Genomic DNA, 16,919 nt, shown 5'->3' with positions numbered 1-16,919 from the left:
TGAGAGAAAGAAGAAAGTCTTGTGCAGCGAGGCCGCGGAAGGAGGGGAGGCATGCAGTTAGCAAGATCAGAAGAGCAGTTAGCATGAAAATAGCGGTAGAAGACAGCTAGATATGCAATATTGCGGCGGTGAGAGAGAGGCTGAAGACAGTCACTGAGAGGAGAGGAGTTGATGAGACGAAAAGCTTTTGATTCCACCCTGTCTAGAAGAGCAGTATGAGTGGAACCCCCCAGACATGTGAAGCATACTCCATACATGGACGGATAAGGCCCTTGTACAGAGTTAGCAGCTGGGGGGTGAGAAAAACTGGCGGAGACGTCTCAGAACACCTAACTTCATAGAAGCTGTTTTAGCTAGAGATGAGATGTGAGGTTTCCAGTTCAGATTATAAGTAAAGGACAGACCGAGGATGTTCAGTGTAGAAGAGGGGGACAGTTGAGTGTCATTGAAGAAGAGGGGATAGTTGTCTGGAAGGTTGTGTCGAGTTGATAGATGAAGGAATTGAGTTTTTGAGGCATTGAACAATACCAAGTTTGCTCTGTCCCAATAAGAAATTTTAGAAAGATCAGAAGTCAGGCATTTTGTGGCTTCCCTGCGTGATATGTTTACCTCCTGAAGGGTTGGACGTCTATGAAAAGACGTGGAAAAGTGCAGGGTGGTATCATCAGCATAGGAGTGGATAGGACAAGAAGTTTGGTTTAGAAGATCATTAATGAATAATAAGAAGAGAGTGGGTGACAGGACAGAACCCTGAGGAACACCACTGTTAATAGATTTAGGAGAAGAACAGTGACCGTCTACCACAGCAGCAATAGAACGGTCAGAAAGGAAACTTGAGATGAAGTTACAGAGAGAAGGATAGAAACCGTAGGAGGGTAGTTTGGAAATCAAAGCTTTGTGCCAGACTCTATCAAAAGCTTTCGATATGTCCAAGGCAACAGCAAAAGTTTCACCAAAATCTCTAAAAGAGGATGACCAAGACTCAGTAAGGAAAGCCAGAAGATCACCAGTAGAGCGGCCTTGACGGAACCCCTACTGGCAATCAGATAGAAGGTTGTGAAGTGATAGATGTTTAAGAATCTTCCTGTTGAGGATAGATTCAAAAACTTTAGATAGGCAGGAAATTAAAGCAATAGGACGGTAGTTTGAGGGATTAGAACGGTCACCCTTTTTAGGAACAGGTTGAATGTAGGCAAAAAAAAAAGCAAGAAGGAAAGGTAGATGTTGACAGACAGAGCTGAAAGAATTTGACTAGGCAAGGTGCAAGCATGGAGGCACAGTTTCGGAGAACAATAGGAGGGACCCCATCAGGTCCATAAGCCTTCCGAGGGTTAAGGCCAGCGAGGGCATGGAAAACATCATTGTGAAGAATTTTAATAGGTGGCATGAAGTAGTCAGAGGGTGGAGGAGAGGGAGGAACAAGCCCGGAATCGTCCAAGGTAGAGTTTTTAGCAAAGGTTTCAGCAAAGAGTTCAGCTTTAGAAATAGATGTGATAGCAGTGGTGCCATCTGGTTGAAATAGAGGAGGGAAAGAAGAAGCAAAGTTATTGGAGATATTTTTGGCTAGATGGCAGAAATCACGAGGGGAGTTAGATCTTGAAAGGTTTTGACATTTTTTGTTAATGAAGGAGTTTTTGGCTAGTTGGAGAACAGACTTGGCATGGTTCTGGGCAGAAATATAAAGTGCATGAGATTCTGGTGATGGAAGGCTTAAGTACCTTTTGTGGGCCACCTCTCTATCATGTATAGCACGAGAACAAGCTGTGTTAAACCAAGATTTAGAAGGTTTAGGACGAGAAAAAGAGTAAGGAATGTACGCCTCCATGCCAGACACTATCACCTCTGTTATGCGCTCAGCACACAAAGACGGGTCTCTGACACAGAAGCAGTAGTCATTCCAAGGAAAATCAGCAAAATACCTCCTCAGGTCCCCCAACTAGCAGAGGCAAAACGCCAGAGGCACCTTTGCTTAAGGGGATCCTGAGGAGGGATTGGAGCGATAGGACAAGATAAAGATATGAGATTGTGATCGGAGGAGCCCAACGGAGAAGAAAGGGTGACAGCATAAGCAGAAGGATTAGAGGTCAGGAAAAGGTCAAGAATGTTGGGCATATCTCCAAGACGGTCAGGAATACGAGTAGGGTGTTGCACCAATTGCTCTAGGTCATGGAGGATAGCAAAGTTGTAGGCTAGTTCACCAGGATGGTCTGTGAAGGGAGAGGAAAGCCAAAGCTAGTGGTGAACATTGAAGTCTCCAAGAATGGAGATCTCTGCAAAAGGGAAGAGGGTCAGAATGTGCTCCACTTTGGAAGTTAAGTAGTCAAAGAATTTCTTATAGTCAGAGGAGTTAGGTGAGAGGTATACAGCACAGATAAATTTAGTATGAGAGTGACTGTAGTCGTAGCCAGATGGTGGAAAACTCGGAAGATTCAAGAGCGTGGGCATGAGAGCAGGTTAAGTCGTTGCGCACATAAACGCAGCATCCAGCTTTGGATCGAAAATGAGGATAGAGAAAGTAGGAGGAAACAGAAAAGGGGCTACTGTCAGTTGCCTCAGACACCTGAGTTTCAGTGAGGAAAAGAAGATGAGGTTTAGAAGAGGAGAGGTGGTGTTCTACAGATTGAAAATTAGATCTTAGACTGCGAATGTTGCAGAAGTTAATGAAGAAAAAGTTGAGGGGGGTGTCAAGACACTTAGGGTCGTCGACAGAAAGGCAGTCCGACCTGGGGACATTTATGGTCCCCTCCCCAGATGGGGACTCCGAGGCTGGTGTAGGAGTCGCCATGATGATTTTAAAATTTTTTTTGAGTGAAGGGTGTGTGTGTTATTAGGTGCTTGTAGTTTTATGTGGAGGAAGAGAGTTGTCTTTAGAGGGCAGGCTGTGACTGCCCCCTTGTATTGTGAGACACAAAGGGAAACGTTCAGTGAGGTCACAGCTGGCTCTAATGATAAGTTCACAGCACCCACTGGGAGTAATTATCGTTTCGGCAAGTGTCTACTGCTTTCTCCTATTAGATGCAAGCTAATTAATGTTAAGTTTATTTTGATTCATATTAATTTACATGGGAGGGTTTGTGTTGAAATTGATCAGTTTGTGGTGAAATGTTGTCTAGGAATTGTGACAGCCTATTGAAAGTCAAAATATTTAATAGGCCTAGTCTACCTTGAATTAATGTGTGTTTATATTGTTTATATCCTGTATAGAGAGAGAGAGAGAGAGAGATAGTATACATATTTCAGCTGCTACTACTACTACTACTACTACTACTACTGCTACTACTACTGCTACTACTATTGCAGGCCGCGACTACGAGTTGAACCGCGCAGCATTAGAGGTTGGAGCCATCATCGGAGAGGGGCAGTTTGGTGATGTGCACAAGGGTCATTACAGGTAACAGAGAGAGAGAGAGAGAGAGAGAGACTGTCAAACCTAACCTAACCTAACCTAACATTTGCCATTAAACAATTACCTGTGTTCTGTACCTGAGCACCTCTTGTGTTCTCCAGTAAGTTATCAGGTAGGGCAGGACAGGGCACCACCATCGTCTCTTCTGGCAGGTCTAGTGCTTTAAAACTCCTAAGGACAAGTTTCTATCATCTGCTTTTCTATTGGTCGGTAAAAAGATTGCGTCGTCTTCTGCTTTTCCATTGGTCAGTAAAAGTTTGCATCTTCTGCTTCCCTCCTGTTGTTAAGTAGAGGTTTGCATTTTTCTCTGCTTTCCTCTTCTTTTGGCACCCCTTCAATCTGTAGTGCTGGCTCGGCTGTCGATCCCTTGAAAAATAAAGCCAGGCTGTTTGGCGTCAAAATCTCTGGTCTAGCTTTGTAATTCAATCAGATATAACGCCATTTCTGTCCTCCATGTAGCTTATTTCTGGCTCCCCCTTGACAAGATGACAGCAGACACCAAAATGGCTGCCAAACCCTGCACCATTGACCGTGGACAGGTAACGGGGGTTGTTGTGCAGTAGTGAACACACCTACATGAGAAACACCAGTAGCATTATCAGACCGTTTGCAGGCAGGTGGTTTGAGTGTGTTGAGTGGTCTTAATCCAGGAGACGGGAGAGCTCTGCGGAGGTGACGAGGGCTAGCAAAACAGCTGTGTCGTTAGGGCAGTTTGGGTAGTGACTTGAACGACCTGCTTTTGTGTCTACCTCAATGTCTGTTTTTAATGAATTTCTTATTTTTAAAGTTATATTTTTGAAGTGGACAATCCCCCTAACCTAACCTAACCTCCATTACAGGCTGCAGGATGGGTCATTGCAGCCTGTGGCCATCAAAACCTGCAAGGAGATAGAAGGAGGAGGAGGAAGAGGAGGAGGAGGAGGAGGAGGAGGACGAGCTGAGAAATTTCTAGAAGAAGCATGTAAGTGTCTGTTTTAAGGTAAAGAAGACAAGGAGGAGGAGGAGGAGGACAGGTAGAAGAGGAGGAGGAGGAGGAAGACAGCTAGGAAGAGAAGGAGGAGGAGGAGGAAGAGGGCAAAGATGATAGGTTGGAAGATGAGGAGGAGGGAGAAGAAAACAGCTAGGAAGAGGAGGGAGAAGAAGAAGATAGCTAGGAGGAGGAGGAAGAGAAGAAAACAGGAAGAGGAGGAGGAAGAGGGAGAAGAAGATGAAGAAGATAGCTAGAAGGAGGAGGAGGAAGAGGAGAAGGAGGAACAGCTAGGAAGGAGGAGGAGGAGGAGGAAGACAGCTAGGAAGAGAAGGAGGAGGAGGAGGAGGAAGAGGACAAAGATGATAGGTTGGAAGACGAGGAGGAGGAAGAGGAAAACAGCTAGGAAGAGGAGGGAGAAGAAGATAGCTAGGAGGAGGAGGAAGAGAAGAAAACAGGAAGAGGAGGAGGAGGAGGGAGAAGAAGGAGAAGAAGATAGCTAGGAGGAGGAAGAGGAGAAGGAGGAGGAAGAACTGGAAGAAAACACAAACACACACACACACACACACACAGCTAACTATCATGGCCGCTCAAACGATCCCCCACAGATGTGATGCAGCAGTTTGACCATCCGCACATCATTAAGCTAGTTGGGATAGTCAGTGGCTCACCATTCTTAATAGTGATGGAGCTGGCCAGACACGGAGAGCTGAGGGCCTTCCTTCAAGCTAATCGGGACACCCTCTCTGCACCCACCCTGCTCCTGTACACCTTCCAGCTCTCCACTGCACTCAGCTACCTAGAAAGTAAAAAATTTGTGCATAGGTAAGTATTTATTTGGGAGTCTCCTCATTTTCCTGTGCATTTCTCCTGATTTTTCTGTATATTTCTAATTTTTCTGTTTTTCTCCTGATTTTTTGTTTTCTCCTGATTTTTCTGTTTTTCTCCTGATTTTTCTGTTTTTCTCCTGATTTTTCTGTTTTTCTCCTGATTTTTCTGTGCATTTCTCCTGATTTTTCTGTACTTTGCCAGGGACATCGCCGCCAGGAATGTGCTGGTGTCCACTCATGAGTGTGTCAAGCTAGGCGACTTTGGACTGTCCAGGTTAGTAGTAGTAGTAGTAGTAGTAGCACTGGCAGTAGTAGTAGTAATAGTAGTAACAAATTCAACCAAAACCCACCTAACTGCTATGTACATGTTACTGACGTTCCTAACTGGTCAACAGGTGGGTGGAGGAGCACAGTTACTATAAGGCATCCAAGGGAAAGCTACCTATTAAATGGATGGCGCCAGAATCAATCAATTTCCGACGGTTTACCAGTGCTTCGGATGTCTGGATGTTTGGTAAGATTTTTTTTTTTTTTTTTTTTTTTTTTTTTTCCCATTTGTGTTTTACCTCCATGTTTGCTATTGGGTGTGTTGGTGCGTCTGTGTTTCCTCCATGTTTCCTCCGTGTTTGACTATCGTGCCTCACTTGCTAGATAGTTTTAAATGGTCGTTTTGTAAGATAGTCTCACTTCACAGACAGGCATTTTCCCCTCTACCATTGTCTAGTTTTTCGCCTATATCTCTCTCCATGTTTTTCATCCTCCATTCTCCTTTGGTATCTAGACACATTAGTATTTCCTGCATATTTTCTCTATATTTGACTATTCTACCTTCCTTGCTTGATAGTTAAAACAACCATTTTTTTTAAGACGGTCACACATGAACGCAACACACATTTCCCTTCACACACGCCTCTTTGTTCCTTCTTATCTCTCTCCCCACTTACCCCCAACACACCCCCTTGCACACACACCTGCCTTAATCCCTCCTCTAACAGGTGTGTGCATGTGGGAGATCCTGCAGTTAGGAGTCAAGCCATTTCAAGGAGTAAGAAACAATGACGTCATTAAGCGAATTGAAAATGGGGAGAGACTTGCACTACCTACGAACTGTCCCCCAAGACTGTATTCTCTTATGAGCCTCTGCTGGTCCTACGAACCTCACAGAAGACCAACCTTTCGAGACATACGAGAGGCCTTGAGGTAATAGTAGTAGTAGTAGTAGTAGTAGTAGTAGTAGTAGGAGGGGTGCCAGCCAAGGGTAGCACTTTTAGAATAGAAAGAAAGCCACTTAGCTGCTGGTCAAGAACTTTTGTTGAAATTTAAAGGCTAAGTGTGTTGAAGTCTTCCCCCAGAAAGAGTTCAAGTCGCAGGAAGGTGGAAATACAGAAGCAGGCAGGGAGTGAAGGAGTCCACCAGAGAAAGGGATGAATGATTGAGTATACTGGTTAACTCTTGCATCAGGGAGGTGGACAGAATAGTGGTGAAAAACTGAGAATACTGGTTAACTTTTGCACTGGGGAGGTAGACAGAATAGTGGTGAAAGACTGGGAATACTGGTGAACTCTTGCATTGGGAAGGTGGACAGAATAGTGGTGAAAGACTGAGAATACTGGTTAACTCTTGCATTGGGGAGGTGGACAGAATAGTGGTGAAAGACTGAGAATACTGGTTAACTCTTGCATCAGGGAGATAGACAGAATAGTGGTGAAAGACTGAGAATACTGGTTAACTCTTGCATTGGGGAGGTAGACAGAATAGTGGTGAAAGACTGAGAATACTGGTGAACTCTTGCATTGGGGGAGGTAGACAGAATAGTGGTGAAAGACTGAGAATACTGGTGAACTCTTGCATTGGGGGAGGTAGACAGAATAGTGGTGAAAGACTGAGAATACTGGTGAACTCTTGCATTGGGGAGGTAGACAGAATAGTGGTGAAAGACTGAGAATACTGGTGAACTCTTGCATTGAGGAGGTAGACAGAATAGTGGTGAAAGACTGAGAAAGTGTTGTGCATCGAGGCCACGGGAGGAGGGGAGGCATGCAGTTAGCAAGATCAGAAGAGCAGTTAGTGTGAAAATAGCGGTAGAAGACAGCTAGAGGAAAGGGGTGTGTTTATGCAAGAAGTTAGTGTATCTGTCCGTGTTACAGTCATTGCAGTAGTAGTAGTAGTAGTAGTAGTAGTAGTAGTAGCAGTAGTAATAGTAATAATTTTGAATATTGAAATACATGTACTGATAAAAATTCTCTCTCTCTCTCTCTCTCTCTCTCTCTCTCTCTCTCTCTCTCTCTCTCTCTCTCTCTCTCTCTCTCTCACACAGGGAAATCCTAAGAGATGAAAGACAGCAGCAACAAGATTTAAAGAGAAGAGAGACTAGAAGAGTGCACGGGTTGTCTTGGGGTAAGTGAGAGAGAGAGAGAGAGAGAGAGAGAGAGAGAGAGAGAGAGAGAGAGAGAGAGAGAGAGAGAGAGAGTTAAGTGACAGATTTGGATGGGAAAAAGACTAGGAGAGAAAGAGAGAGAGAATTGAGAGAAAGATGATGATTCTCTCTCTCTCTCTCTCTCTCTCTTTCTCTCTCTCTCTCTCTCTCTCTCTCTCTCTCTCTCTCTCGTGTAGTATCTAATATTTCCTCCTCCTCCTCCTCCTCCTCCTCCTCCTCCTCCTCCTCCTCCTCCTCCTCCTCCTCCTCCTCCTCCTCTGCTCAGACAAGGCTAAGTATTATTTCTTCAATAGAATAGTAAATGTCTGGAACTCTCTCCCAGCACATATTGTCAATAGTAATACAATAGAAACTTTTAAACGAAGGTTGGACAATCACCTCGCAGCAACCCCTCATATAACGTACTTTGTGCCTACATAAAATCGTTTTTTTTTTTTTTTTTTTTAGTTACTGTAGTGAATAGTATAATTTCTCTTTCATTTTTTCCTATCACATCTAAGCCTTTCCTTCTCCCTATACTCTCCTGTTTTTCCTTCCTTGACCCCTAGTGTCCTCCATCCTCTAACTCTTAGAATCTGTAGTGGTGGTGGTAGAATAGACACACAGACAGCCTCGTTAGACCCAGTAGGGCTGTTGCTGTCTGTTCTTTCCTTTGTATTCCCTTGTGTTCCTCCACTACCACCACCATTTCAGGCGTGGATGAACCGCCACCAAAACCAGCACGCACAACGACCACCACCACCACCACCACTACCCTCGAACCTCTACTGTTGCAAGGATTAGAAACAGCACCATCTCAGGTTAGTCACGGCAGCCACCAACTGGATCTGCCGCCCCCTACTACTTATTTGGTGGCGCAAAATCCTGAGGTTCTGAACAGGCTCCTAACTGACAACCGGTGCAAGTTATTATCGCAGTGCTATAACTCTCCAGCGTCAAAAATTAATATTCTTCCAGTTGATTTTTTGACGAATAGTAGTAGTAGTGGTGGCGATGCTGCTGTTACTACTACTACTACAGCTACAACTATTGCTACTACTACTATCGCCACAACTACTGTCGATAGTTCTCGGAAACAACAACAGTTACACTCAAAGGTTTGGATTGGTACATGAAATAGTGTAGTTAATTTCATTTTAGCTTTCTAATTCAGTTTATTTATTTATTTATTTATTTATTGATTGATTCTATTTTTTTTTTACATAGCTTGCTGTAGTAGTAATAGTCAGATAGTTGTTAATATAGTAGTTATTCTAGTAGTAATAGTTTAATAGTTTTGATAATTTATTTCAATTATTATTATTATTATTATTATTATTATTATTATTATTATTATTATTATTATTATTATTATTATTGTTATTATTATTATTTAAGCACGCTGTAAATGTCTTCGCTTAAAGGAACGACACGCACGCACGCACACACACACACGCAAGTTTTAAATCCAGTTATTTATTTATTTATTTATTTTGTTTTTGTTAATTATTCTAGTGTACAATAGTTTTTTGCACCATGTACGATAGTCTCTGCTGTGTATTAGAGACATATCTGCACTTTTATGTATATTTATTTTGTATTTTCTGTGTACTTAATATATTTTAAATTCTGTGGAAACTTGGTTAATTAAAAATAAGAATATTTATATTTAATGAACATCTTGAGTGATGTTTGTTAGTCTGTCATGAAACACTGCCTGCCTCTGTGCCTCTGTGTGTGTCTGTCTAGAAACACTGCCTCTGTGTGTGTCTGTATAGAAACACTGCCTCTGTGTGTGTCTGTCTTGAAACACTGCCTCTGTGTGTGTCTGTCTTGAAACACTGCCTCTGTGTGTGTCTGTCTTGAAACACTGCCTCTGTGTGTGTCTGTCTTGAAACACTGCCTCTGTGTGTGTCTGCCTTGAAACACTGCCTCTGTGTGTGTCTGTCTTGAAACACTGCCTCTGTGTGTGTCTGTCTTGAAACACTGCCTCTGTGTGTGTCTGTCTTGAAACACTGCCTCTGTGTGTGTCTGTCTTGAAACACTGCCTCTGTGTGTGTCTGTCTTGAAACACTGCCTCTGTGTGTGTCTGTCTTGAAACACTGCCTCTGTGTGTGTCTGCCTTGAAACACTGCCTCTGTGTGTGTCTGTCTTGAAACACTGCCTCTGTGTGTGTCTGTCTTGAAACACTGCCTCTGTGTGTGTCTGTCTTGAAACACTGCCTCTGTGCCTGTGTGTGTGTCTGTCTTGAAACACTGCCTCTGTGTGTGTCTGTCTTGAAACACTGCCTCTGTGTGTGTCTGTCTTGAAACACTGCCTCTGTGTGTGTCTGTCTTGAAACACTGCCTCTGTGTGTGTCTGTCTTGAAACACTGCCTCTGTGTGTGTCTGTCTTGAAACACTGCCTCTGTGTGTGTCTGCCTTGAAACACTGCCTCTGTGTGTGTCTGTCTTGAAACACTGCCTCTGTGTGTGTCTGTCTTGAAACACTGCCTCTGTGTGTGTCTGTCTTGAAACACTGCCTCTGTGTGTGTCTGTCTTGAAACACTGCCTCTGTGTGTGTCTGTCTTGAAACACTGCCTCTGTGTGTGTCTGTCTTGAAACACTGCCTCTGTGCCTCTGTGTGTGTCTGTCTTGAAACACTGCCTCTGTGTCTGTGCCTCTGTGTGTGTGTCATGTAGCACTGCCTAGCCCAGCCCTGTGTCCATGTTGTCTGTGTCAGGGAAGGCACAGAGAGAGACAAGGCAGGCAGGCGTCTCTCAAAGGCATAACAAGCTCCACATTTTGACCTGCAAGCACTCTATCACAAGCTCCACTCCTCCACTTTGGGATTAAATGCTTGACAGCCAAGATTCCACTGTATTTTGCTTACTTAAAGGAATGTCAATGTTCACTTTGGTAATGTTGTTGTTAAAGGAATGACACAAATTGATGTTGATATTTGTTTTTCTTAAAGGAATGACTTAAGTTAATAATTGTTTTTCTTAAAGGAATGACTTAAGTTGATAATTGTAATTCATTTGGTATTCTAATTATTATTGTTACATTTATCTCTTCATATATTTGAAATTATTAAAGATTTTATGCATATGCTATTATCTATATATTATTATTATTATTAGTGTTCAAATACTAATATATTTCTCTCTCTCTCTCTCTCTCTCTCTCTCTCTCTCTCTCTCTCTCTCTCTCTCTCTCTCTCTCTCTCTCTCTCTCTCTCTCTCTCTCTCTCTCTCTCTCTCTCTCTCCCTCCCTCCCTCCCTCCCTCCCTCCCCACTACTATTACGACTACCACCACCACCACCACCACCACCACCACCAACCACCACCACCGCCGCCGCCACAGGGCTTGGAAGAGAGACTGAAGCTGCAGCAGAGACAGTCCATTGAAGACCAAAGATGGCTAGTGGAGCAGGAGGTGAGAGAGAGAGAAAGAGAGAGAGAGAGAGAGAATATATAACAAAAGATGAGATTATTATTATTATTATTATTATTATTATTATTATTATTATTATTATTATTATTATTATTTTCAGTGGAATTTTAGAAGCAATTCGGAAAAAACTGATTCTGATAGTGAGGAAGAAGGAGGAGGAGGAGGGGGAGGTGGAGGAAGAGCTCTCTCCTCCTCCTCCTCCTCGTCTCCTCCTCCTCCTCCTCTTCCTCCTTCCTCCACTCCACCTCTCATCAACGGATCTTCTGAACCAAAAATTGTTGTAAAGGTTAGTTGTTGTTGTTGTTATTGTAGTAGTAGTAGTAGTAGTAGTAGTAGTAGTAATGAACATACTGAAATATAAATTATATGTAGAAAAATCTGTATTAATATTTTTTCTCTCTCTCTCTCTCTCTCTCTCTCTCTCTCTCTCTCTCTCTCTCTCTCTCTCTCTCTCTCTCTCTCTCTCTCTCTCTCTCTCTCTCTCTCTCCCAGGCCCAGCCAACTCCAACAGCACATCTGGACAGAACAAATGATGAGGTTTACAAGGCGACAGTGCAGGTCAGTAGCTACAGGAGGGAGATAAATGCCCTTGAAATTTGCCCTCTCGCTCGATTTCCCTCACTCACTGACTCTGCGGGACCTCACTCTCACAACCTCCCCTTAAATGGTTGTTGCATCTCTCCATCTACAACTAGTACCCCAACAACAACCACAACCACCAAATTAAGTAATAAGACACGAAACATAATTCACGCTAATATCTACGACTTCGCATTAAGAGCGTGGAAATCTTCAAATTCGCTCGATTTCTCTCGCTCTCTCTCACTCTGCGGGGCTCTCACTCTCACACTCTCTTCCTGGAAGGTTGTGGCGTCAGTCCGTGAGCTTAGCGAGGGCGTACAAACCCCAGCAGGCCAATCAGCGGCAGTAACAGGGCAACAGTCTGCAGCCAGCACCCCAGCCCTCAGTGCTTCAGATTACCTAAGCTTGGTTCAGCAGGTCGGCCAGTCTCTCAGAACGCTCCTAACTGCTGTTGATGACCTCATGCCCGCTGTGCCCCCCACTGCCCACAGAGAGGTGAGTGGTAGTAGTAGTAGTAGTGGTGGTGGTGGCGGTAGGTTAGATTAAGGATGAAATGAGGAAGAAGAGGAGGAGAGTCTTATAACCTAACAGATTCAATTGGCCATTAGTAGTAGCAGTAGTAGTAGTAATAACCTTCCTAACTGCAGATTGAGTTGCCCTACAGAAGTGGTAGTAATAGTATTAATGATGATGTTCCTAATGTCATTTCTAGCCACATAACAAACCGTGTTCCTAACTTAATGGTCCTAAATTCACGTTTCTAACTTCACGCTCTTAATTTTAAGGTCCTAATCTTGCATTCTTAACTTTGTTCCTAATTTTATGGCCCTAAACTAACCTAACTTCACGTTCCTAACCTCACATTCTCAACTACACGTTCCTAACTTTGTGGCCATAACGTTCCTGTCTTGACAACGTTCCTAGCTTTATTGTCATGACGTTCCTAACTCAATTTCACGTTCTTAACGTTTTCTTAACTTGACGTTCCTAACTTTATGGTATGAAGTTCACTTTCCTTCACATACCTAAATTTATGTCCCGAACTTCACATTCCTAACGTTATGGTCCTAATTTCACATTCTTAACTATGCCTTAATGTTCCTAACTTATGGGCCTGACAACATTCCTTCACTCCTAATTTAATGGCCCGAACTTCACATTCCAAATTTTATGGTCCCAACTTCACTTTCCTTCACGTTCCTAACTACGTTCCTAACTTCCCAGATTGAGTTGGCCCACCGTGTGCTGGCTAAGGACATGACAGATTTGGTGCAGTGCTTCAAGCTGGTGCACAAATATGCAGCCACCACACTCCACCACGAATATACCAAGTGAGCAGTAGTAGTAGTAGTAGTAGTAGTAGTAGTAAAGTCAGGACGATGACAGGCTCTCAAGAGGCCACGCCCCCTCCCTACTGTACTCATACGTCTGGCAGCGGTATCTGTAACGTGATCGATAATTAACCAATATATTTGAGTACACTAATTACTAGTTTTCGCTTCGTAACAAATAACAAGTTTACCGGAACTCATATTTAAGACTCATGTGTAATTCACTACATTGATAGCATTATCAGAGTTCGGAAACTTTACATTTCAGACGAATCTTTAATTATGTATGAAACAGTGTTTTACGGTATTGGCGGCAAGCACTCAGGCCGGGCACGCGTCTGGGCCTGTCGCGCCAGAATCTAACAGCTGCATGAGAGGAAGGTCCAGCCATACCCTGATAGGCCACCTGGTACTGTAAGGCTCGTTAGTCAAGCAAGAAATATTGTCCTTGATGTATTCAAGTACTTCGATAAGGACAAGAAAGAGGCAGTAGAAGATGTGAAGGACACCAGGAAGGAAAAGAACACACACACACACACACACACACACACACACAGACAGACAGAAACACATTGAGGCAACGAAAGTTTCACAGGTTGTCAATAAAATAACCACTTCATCGGAAGCGGTTGTCACCTGTACCTTGGGGCATTGATGACTAATAGGAAGGTGAACTTAGTGCCATAAAGTTAGGAACGTTAAGTTAAGAAAAAGTTAAAAACGTGAAATTAACAGTTAGGAACGTCATGACAAAGCTAAGAACGTTGTCGAGAAATTCTGGCCTTTTATGAGAGAGGAGAGGTACCTACAGTTCACTTACTGCTACAGAACCTTGAGGAACCACCAGTAAACTTTTATGAGAGAGGAGAGGTACCTACAGTTCACTTACTGCTACAGAACCACCAGTAAACTTTTATGAGAGAGGAGAGATACCTACAGTTCACTTACTGCTACAGAACCTTGAGGAACCACCAGTAAACTTTTATGAGAGAGGAGAGATACCTACAGTTCACTTACTGCTACAGAACCTTGAGGAACCACCAGTAAACTTTTATGAGAGAGGAGAGGTACCTACAGTTCACTTACTGCTACAGAAACTTGAGGAACCACCAGTAAACTTCAGAGGAGGAAAAACAACTTACATTGCTGAAAGAGTTTAGGATTCCGATATAAGAAACTCTGTAGCAGCAGGGCTATATTGATGGAGAGATGAGACACATCGTAGCTGCCAGAGACAACTAGGAATTGAATATGAGCAGGCATAGTGAAAACCCAAGGCCAGAGATTTACCTGGATGAGACCCGAGTGAACCAAAATAGCGTTGAACAATGCTAAACAAGGACACAATTGGACCGCACACACAGACCGGTAGAGGTGGCAGGTTCATCACTCCATGCAGGAAGTACCGAAGACTTTGTTCCTGGCCGACTCTTAATGTTCAAGTCCAAGCATGGAACTTGAAGAGATTATCATGACTCAATGAGCAGCCAGACATTCAGAAAGTGGTTTTTGGAGCTACTTAAGTCAAATATCTCTCTACGATCTTTAATTATGGACAACGCTCGCTACCACAATATGGAGCCGAACTAACCACCTTCAGGAAATTAAAGAAAAGGGGGAGATCTTCAAGTTGGCAGTGGGACAATAGAATTCCCCATGACGCTTCACACAGCAGAGCTTAACTATATCTGCTTGTTCAGCTTCACAAGAAAGACAAGGTGCGCCATGAAACGGACAAGCTTACTGGTGCTGCGAGACATGAAGTACCCTCACTTGCACCTTATTATTGCCAATTTAATTCAGTAGAACTTGTATGGCCTCAAATAAAAAAAAAGAAATAAGAAAAAATCAAATAATAAGTTCATGAAGGATGGTGAGGACTTTACTTAAAAAGCTATCAATATTGTGACTCAAGATGACTGCAAAAAAATACGTCGGACATCTAAGAAAGGTTCAAGATTAAATTAAGAAAGACACTACTTTTGAACGTCTGAGTCATTTGCAATTGAACTGAGCATCTTAGACAATATAGCAGTGATGAAAATGATGGTAGTGACACTAAATAATTGGGAAAAAAATCAATGCAAATTAATAAAATAAAATACCGATAGGAAAGAATGAATAAGTGTGTGTGTGTGTGTGTGTGTGTGTGTGTGTGTGTGTGTGTGTGTTAAAGCGATCACCAAATAACTAATTGCAACGCCTTCTTAAACACCGCGCATAGAAAATAGAGCGAGGAGAGAAAGAGGTGGTGGTACCAGGTGGTGGCGATTGTCTGGAGAGAGAGGGGGGGGGGGATGGGGGGAGGAGGAGATGGTGCTGGTGGTGGCGACAGTGCTGCCAGATCGAGTTGCCAAAAGTTCCCTGTTTTGCCTAAAAATATTTCCCTATTTAGCGCAGCATTTCCCTGTCGTAATTTTTCACTTCTTACATACTTACATACACACATTCGTGTGTGTGTGTGTGTGTGTGTGTATATATATATATATACATATATATATATATATATATATATATATATATATATATATATATATATATATATATATATATATATATATACACACACACACACACACACACACACACAAGTATATAATGAGTACTATAATGTAAACTTAGTTAACCTTCATTGTTACCTACCTAGAATGACTGCTATTCCTGTAGATCTGAAGTTTTGTAGATGTCAGCTGTCATAAGTTCCAAGTGCCCCGGTGTAACTTTGAAACTGTGAGCTGATGAATTTTCAAATATTTTCTTTGCATGAAGCATTCCATTTAGCGATTGTGTGTTCAGTGAATTACGAACTTTGGTCTTCATTAAATTCACTTGAGAAAACACTCTTTCAACACTTGCACTAGAGTGAGGAAGACACAATAGTTTTTTCATGAAATTTCCTAGTAGATAGATAGATAGATAGATAACTTTATTGTCAAGATGCAGCATAATAAGCTTACAAATTGAAATTTGCTTTGGCCAGAGCTCCGTACAATATAAGTTGAGTAAAAGTATATAAAAATTATGTTAAAAAGTATTTACAAAATAAAAGTTAAAATGATTGAAAGTTAAGATAATTGCACATCATACTCATAGTAGTGGAAATAATGGGGAATCATCACCTTTTTTCAAGTCTCCAACCTTTTGCCAGAACTTGTATACATTAATATCAGGTTCTACATTCAGTTCAGTGTTTTTCAGTAAACGCCATTCACTGTCTATCTCATTTAAGTCATTTTCAGACACCAAGTTAGGAAACTGAGTCTGTACCGGTCCATGCGCGGCGCCTTTAGGGGCGTTATCTTGTGGTGTCTGGTGGCACGGGCCGGGCGTGTGTGTGTGTGTGTGTGTGTGTGTGTGTGTGTGTGTGTGTGTGTGTGTGTGTGTGTGTGTAAGGGGTGTCATATGATCCGCCTCCACGTACTCCACTCTGAAAACGTCATTATAGCTAAAGCGATCACCAAATAACTAATTGCAACGCCTTCTTAAACACCACGCATAGGAAATAGAGCGAGGAGGGAAAGAGAAGGTGGTGGTGGTGGTGGCGATTGTCTGGAGAGAGAGAGAGAGAGAGAGAGAGAGAGAGAGAGAGAGAGAGAGAGAGAGAGAGAGAGAGAGAGAGAGAGCGGAAAAATTCAACTTATCTATTGACAACCACGTCTTTATTGAAGCAGGTCACTTAAGAGCTTACGATTTGCTTAATGATATTGAGACAAGTTAAACAAAAATAAATGCAAAACTACAGGTTCTAATGCCTTCTTTCATTGTTATTCATTTATGTGAGTGCGACGGTCAGATGTCAAGTGGCGGTGTCGAGACTGCGGTACGATAACATGTTCTTTATCTACGGCGCTGACAGGAAAGGGAGCGTGGCCTCTCGAAATTCTGTCATTGTCCCGACTTCAGTTAGGTTAAATTCGGTTAGGATAATGTAAGTCTTGTGTGTGGGTGTGTGT

General features: G+C 42.7%; 1 protein-coding gene across 1 annotated transcript in view; it reads left to right on the top strand.

Moving 5' to 3' along the window:
• Positions 1-16,919, top strand: part of LOC135096642 (focal adhesion kinase 1-like) — a 30,822-nt gene that overhangs the window by 12,848 nt on the left and 1,055 nt on the right. The window contains 13 exon segments of the mRNA XM_063998321.1: positions 3,301-3,391; positions 4,246-4,367; positions 4,982-5,198; positions 5,406-5,477; positions 5,599-5,717; positions 6,199-6,403; positions 7,521-7,600; positions 8,334-8,440; positions 10,964-11,035; positions 11,154-11,339; positions 11,546-11,611; positions 11,918-12,130; positions 12,860-12,966. Coding sequence (XP_063854391.1) covers positions 3,301-3,391; positions 4,246-4,367; positions 4,982-5,198; positions 5,406-5,477; positions 5,599-5,717; positions 6,199-6,403; positions 7,521-7,600; positions 8,334-8,440; positions 10,964-11,035; positions 11,154-11,339; positions 11,546-11,611; positions 11,918-12,130; positions 12,860-12,966 — 1,657 coding nt within the window.

This window comes from Scylla paramamosain, unplaced genomic scaffold (genome assembly GCF_035594125.1).
Source record: "Scylla paramamosain isolate STU-SP2022 unplaced genomic scaffold, ASM3559412v1 Contig5, whole genome shotgun sequence".
Taxonomy (NCBI): Eukaryota; Metazoa; Arthropoda; class Malacostraca; order Decapoda; family Portunidae; genus Scylla; species Scylla paramamosain.
The sequence above is the reverse complement of the archived record's forward strand: the minus strand, read 5'-3'. Positions and strand labels throughout refer to the sequence as shown.